Source organism: Lottia gigantea, assembly GCF_000327385.1.
Source record: "Lottia gigantea unplaced genomic scaffold LOTGIsca_20, whole genome shotgun sequence".
Classification (NCBI taxonomy): Eukaryota; Metazoa; Mollusca; class Gastropoda; family Lottiidae; genus Lottia; species Lottia gigantea.
Genome location: NW_008708401.1, coordinates 18007 through 24582, shown reverse-complemented (window position 1 = coordinate 24582; position 6576 = coordinate 18007). Strand labels below are relative to the sequence as shown.

The 6576-nt window shown below is 34.5% G+C and overlaps 2 protein-coding genes across 2 annotated transcripts in view; one reads left to right on the top strand and one right to left on the bottom strand.

Annotated features, from left to right (window-relative positions):
• Window positions 1-241: 241 nt before the first annotated feature.
• On the top strand, window positions 242-2082 carry LOTGIDRAFT_159263 (hypothetical protein; the record flags this gene model as incomplete). The annotated part of the gene is made up of 4 exons (XM_009053602.1): window positions 242-296; window positions 1187-1366; window positions 1778-1952; window positions 2064-2082. 4 exons carry the CDS (start codon window positions 242-244, stop codon window positions 2080-2082), a joined length of 429 nt encoding a protein of 142 aa, XP_009051850.1.
• A 1224-nt stretch (window positions 2083-3306) lies between these two features.
• Window positions 3307-6576, bottom strand: part of LOTGIDRAFT_231468 (hypothetical protein) — a gene marked incomplete at both ends in the record, with an annotated part of 10716 nt that continues 7446 nt past the window's right edge. The window contains 2 exons of the mRNA XM_009053601.1: window positions 3307-3935; window positions 6330-6475. Coding sequence (XP_009051849.1) covers window positions 3307-3935; window positions 6330-6475 — 775 coding nt within the window. The remainder of the gene's footprint in view (window positions 3936-6329; window positions 6476-6576) is intronic.

The window sequence follows — 6576 nt, the reverse complement described above, 5'->3', positions numbered from 1 at the left end:
GTTGCCGCGTCCCGCGATACGCATACCGCGTGTTCGGTAAACTCACCTTAAATCTACACTAACTTACGACCAACGGGACCCTAGACCTTGTCTTATCAGAGACTGACCAACACTAGAACATACCAGTCAGTATAAAGATAACATATCATATCAGTTGGTCAGGCACATATCATTAAACTTGACCTGTAATACGCCCACGGGGACAATCTTGAACCAGATAACATGTGTTCTTTTATCAAACATGCTAGATTCATTCAAGACAATGATAGATCGACTTTTATCTACATATTCACAAGGTGCGTTACAAATAACAATGAGAATCCTTCTATAGCATTATAGTGATCTGTAGAGATGTTCAGTATTAAGTAAAATTTGACAGCTTCTGGAATTTTAACGCCTGTCGGCAAGGGTAGCCTACCAGATATTAGTGTTTGATTGCATATGAAAGTATAGGCTTACACATGAGTGGTCGAAATCTACGAACCTTCAATTGATCGCAGTTATCTGCAGTATCCTCCTTTGTTGACTGCAACGGATCAGATGAGCAGATGCTGGAAAATATAGCCCAATCCATCGACAGTAATGAGTAAACACAGACGGCCGATAAAGAGTTTGAATGAAGGGAGACAACTGGTTTCAGTAAAATTCAATTGAGACCGAAACTAATTTTGACTAGCACAGCGAAAGTTAATAAAAGGACACCAGTTATTAAAGTTACTTACAAGGAATGATTGATTTACACAGAAAATCTACAATCATATTGTCCTTGTATATTACACTACAATCTAATTAAAATCACAAAAATTCAATTCGGTATTTTTTTTGTTTTCTGATATTTTCGAAATATTTTCGAATGTCCCACTAATGTTCAACAAATCAACGTGTGCCATGCAAAACCCATTTTTTGATAAAATAAAGAAACCCGAAGAGGCTATCAGAGTTCTCTACTCTCGGTTCTGATATACAATTATTCCATATTTATTAAGAATTTTATCCAGATAGAATGTGGAGACCATAAGAAAGAAAAAGAACCATTTTTACAAGGATGACAGTCTATCCTTTCAATCAGTCGGTCTTTGGGCAGACGGAAAATTGGCCACCGATAATCATGAAAACTATAGAAAACCTCTAAAAACCCTTTGAGTAATAACGGATAATCACATATACTTTAATATATATATTCCAGCTGAAGAGATCCAGATATCCAGTAATTTGCCAATATGGGTCGGTATAATGGACACCAAGAGTATTACTCTGACCTCAGAGACATTTCCCATTCTCTGGGCAGAGCTTCTGGAAGAATTATCAATTCAGGGATTAAACGTGGACGAGGCTGACATCTTTCTAGCGGGACATGGAAGCAGGGGTAAGTTTATTTTTATGTTAAAACTTATCGTGCGATTTAGTGGGAACTTGGTCATTCTGACGTACACTAACGAATGTTGAATTTTGAGCTGCGTAACTGAATATAGGTTCTATCAACTGGTAAAACAAATGGTTCGTCTTCCGTCCCTTCGGCCGTCTTCATTAGCCCACGTGGTGCAGAAAAGTAGGACGTAAAACTCCATTCATTTCATTTCATTTCCGTCCCTTCGGGCACTGTTCAAATGGCTTCTGATCCAACCTGATTGAAGTGGGCTCTACAGTTCATCTCCACGTGGAATCATGGATCAGAAAAATCATAAAAGAAAAATCTCTTTAGATCTACATTTAAGTCAGACTACAGTTGATCATCTTCTTGATTAACCTATAATGTTACTTCAATTAATATTTTCAGGTTCGTTTGCAGTAGAATTTGGTCTTCAAGAGTCAGAAATGTTAGGCGGAATAATATTGTTTGGGTCATTATTACCTTCAGCGGTGAAGAGTTCCGCTTTTCCTCTGCCACTATTGACTATAACTGGCGAATTAGATGGTCTTACTAAGATAACTGACGTCGCCAGGTTTTATAGGTAAGTACTTATTACTTTAAGTAAGTTTTTATTACTCTAAATAAAGATTCTCATGAAGCTTTAGATAACTTTTGCTTAGATACATAATAAATTCATTATTTTCTTTGACAGAAAGGTCCGCGAGAAGTAGTTATCTTTGTAAAATGTGAATGTGCTTTTCTTTCATTAGTAGATCTGTATAGATTCAGTTTATCAGTGGCCTAAGTGTAACAGCTGGCCTGTTCGGGGTTCGTAATTGATGGAGGTGACGGAGTCTCTTCATTGATCATTGATTATTGAATTTATTAGCAGGTTGCAATATTTACATAATACTCTAACTCGTAAAATTTTTTTAAAAAAGTGCTTTAGCTTAAGACAATGCATTAACTCTAAATTCTACAAATGTGGAAAATTGGCGAGGACAGGTACATTCACATGAATACTATTATAGAGTTTGACAGGTTCGGGTAACTCCAAATTTCTTGCAAAGCGTTATTAATTGATAATATAACAAATATATGTTCAAAATATACAATACAGACTAACAGGAGAAAGATGCGAACATAACATATTATACACAAATAAGGACCAAATAAATTACTTTTTCCCCTATTAATGAAGGTTTATGACAAAAAACAATTCTCTCTTTGAAATTTAGATCATGTTCATTCGTACTTCTTTTCTTGCGCCAAATTAAGTCTTATTTTATTACCAAAATCAGTGCCTCTTAACTGGCCTCAAGCTTATGAAACGAAGGGACATAACTGGCTGTTTGACAGCAGTTACGTATGCCAATATATCAAAGTGGTTGTTCAAAATAAAATTGACTTTGTGTAGGGAAGAGATCAATATTCGAGTTACAGTCCGCTACTAAACAGATGAGGCCATTTGATCAGACGAATCTGATTTGTACCTTTAAATTTCACTCACTACCCTGATAAATGTACCACATATACAATAATCACTTAATATAATATCATATATTATGGTTAATACGAGGACGCATTCTCGAATAACCTCTTTAACATGCATTACAGGTCAATTACACGTGTGGGCTATCCAGATTGGAAACTAACGAAGCACATGGATGCTTTTCATTTTGAATTGAAAACTATCAACACATATATTGTCTGACAAAAATTAACAAAATCTTAAAGACCTCGATTCATCCCATGTACACGCTGAAAGGGTGTGTGTCTCTTGAACAAAGGCCACGCTTTTTCTTCTTATTTCCTCGACTTTCGGAATTTCTTGGCGTCACGCCCTTTTGGAAATGACCTGTATCTCTCTCAGACTTTACTTCGCCACTGTTTCAGATATATCCAGCATCATATTCTCTACTTCTAAAAGTCTCTTCACAAGGACAGTTATTCTTTTATTTGTGACTGAGTGAAAGTACTAAAGGACTAAAGATAGTTAAAAGATAAATTCCACTGGAAAACACAAAAGGTGGCAGTAGAATGAATCCATTAACAATGTTTTGTCTGTCAATACATCGAAATTCCTGTAATAATATACTCACAGGCTTCATTCCCCAAATCACAAAACTTAAATACACAAATATTATAAACTGTGACAATTTCAAGTAAGCACACGATACACATAAACGTGACGTATTACATGTGAGATAGTTAAGTGATGCTTGACAGTAAGGTGACGCTGTTACTCCGTTAAACGACGAAGAGTGACGTGACACTGTCACATCGTCACACGATAAGCAGTAACGCGAAGCCGCCACACCGTCACACGATAGGCAGTGACATGAAGCTGTCACGCTGTCATACGATGAGCATAAATGTGACGCTGTCACATCTTCATATGGTGGATGTTTGCTAGACCTTGTCAAGTTTTCGTCGGCATTGTTAAGCGCGGTTGCATAAGTACAGGGCGGACAGTCACGTATCGTTGCAACCTCGGGTGGAGAATGCACTTTGATCTCTGTACACATTGGTTGTATTTCCGGGCTCGATTTGTTTCCTTCACTGATTATATTTTCTTCTTCATCTAAAAGATATAGAAATATCATTGTTAAAAAAGTACTCAATACATCAATTTTAGAGCGATATAGAAATACCACTGTTAAAATTGTGCTTAATACATCAATTGTAGAGAGATATAGAAATACCAATGTTCAAAAAGTGCTCAATACATCAATTGTAGAGCGATATAGAAATACCACTGTTAAAAAAGTGCTCAATACATCAGTTGTAGAGCGATATAGAAATACCACTGTTAAAAAAGTGCTCAATACATCAGTTGTAGAGCGATATAGAAATACCACTGTTAAAATTGTGCTTAATACATCAATTGTAGAGAGATATAGAAATACCAATGTTCAAAAAGTGCTCAATACATCAATTGTAGAGCGATATAGAAATACCACTGTTTAAAAAGTGCTCAATACATCAATTGTAGAGCGATATAGAAATACCACTGTTAAAAAAGTGCTCAATACCTCCATTGTAGAGTGATATAGAAATACCACTGTTAAAATTGTTCTCAATACATCAATTGTAGAGCGATATAGAAATGCCACTGTTAAAATTGTGCTCAAGACATCAATTGTAGAGCGATATAGAAATACCACTGTTAAATTTGTGCTCAATACACCAATTGTAAAAGGATATAGAAATACCACTGTTAAAATTGTGCTCAATACAACAATCGTAGAGCAATATAGACATACCACTGTTAAAATAGTGCTCAATACATCAATTGTAGAGATATATAGAAATACCACTGTTAAAATTGTGCTCAATACACCAATTGTACAAGGATATAGAAATACCACTGTCAAAATTGTGCTTAATACATCAATTGTAGAGCAATATAGAAATACCACTGTTAAAATTGTGCTCAATACATCAATCGTAGAGCAATATAGAAATACCACTGTTAAAATAGAGCTCAATACATCAATTGTAGAGATATATAGAAATACCACTGTTAAAATTATGCACAATACATCAATTGTAGAAGGATATAGAAATACCACTGTTAAAATAGTACTCAATACATCAATTGTAGAGCATATTGAAATACCACTGTTAAAATAGAGCTCAATAAATCAATTGTAGAAGGATATAGAAATGTATAACACAAGTGGTATGATAATAATTTAGGGGTATTTGTTCACTGAATCATATGTTGTTGATTAAAATATCTAAAAGAAGTTTTTTGTGTGTATCAGACACACATATAGCATTAAGTTGCACCTTTCCAATTTTTAGAAAGACGTCTGTAGTTCCTACAATTCCAGTAAAGATGGGTTCCTTTATTTTCATTTAAGAAATTGAAAATTCTAATACTTATATCAATAAAAAGTAGATGTGTTCTAATGTTTTGGAAAAATACCAGTTTGTCTCATATGTCCATAAATAATTCATAATTAGCTAAATTAGAAGAGAATTATCAACAGAAATCCAATGAGTGACCGATCAAGTAAGGTTTAAATGCCTTTTTTTGTTTATCCAGACTGTACATACTTGTACATTTATGATCGGTTAAAACTCTTAATTATATGCAACAAGAATATAATGATATGATAATAATACATGATAATTTATTAGAAACACCAATTAATTAAATAGTTTGCTTAATTTAACACTAAAAAAAATAAGGAAACCCATCTTTAAGTATTTGATGACGTCTCTAAAATAAAATCTGCTTACATAACAGACATCTGGCTTAAAATTTGAATTAAGTAGACTTTACTTTAAAGTGATGCTATCAGTGTCCTCGATACACATAAAAATATAAAAAAAACCTTTTCAACCCCTTTCAGTCATTTGACTTGTCAGCTTTAACCTGGGATGATTGTTATCTAACACCAGAATCACTTAAGTAGTATTTTCAACCGACAAAATACCCTGTTCAATTATATATAGAGTGAGGAATTATGTAATATGCATTTACACGTCAATTAAGAATCGAACCAGGAAGACAGTCTATCCAATTGTTACCAAACAATTTCTCCAAAGTAGACTGAGCTAAAACACTTCCTCAAATATGAGAGGAGACGTAGTATAACCTCGAGCGACGGACAAATTTTGTATTTAGTATCAAGACTTTCTTGCTTAGTATCTATGACAAGTATGGGGTTATACAAACTAATTATAATAAGATATTAATTAGGCAATAATCACAATCGCATTGTAATCTAATTATATTCAGATTAAGGGCTATATTGTGTCCAATTAGGCTAGATATATATGCTTGATCCAAACAACTGCCCGCTAAATCTCTAGATAGTTGGAAATCGAAAAAGAGAATGCTAATGCCACTATCCTGGCAACATGTGTATGTTGCCCGTTGGCCGCAACCATCCGGGGCAGAATAGTGGGACATAAAACTATTCATTTCATTTCATTTGGAAATGATCCGGGCCTGTTTACTTACCAGTATCTGGGAATATAAATATTATGGATGCCACCATAGTAAACTGAGGTAGCATAATAAATACGTATATCAGATGTGTGTCTATGATTGTACGTAGACCATTTTCTGGCTGGTCGCAGCTTGCTCCATCTTCAGCAGTGATAAATCTGTAAAACATTGTAAATTGCGTTCCTACTAACAATAGCCAAACTACAATCCTCAACATATGGTTATACTTAGTTGCCTGGACCTCATATAAACGTACAAT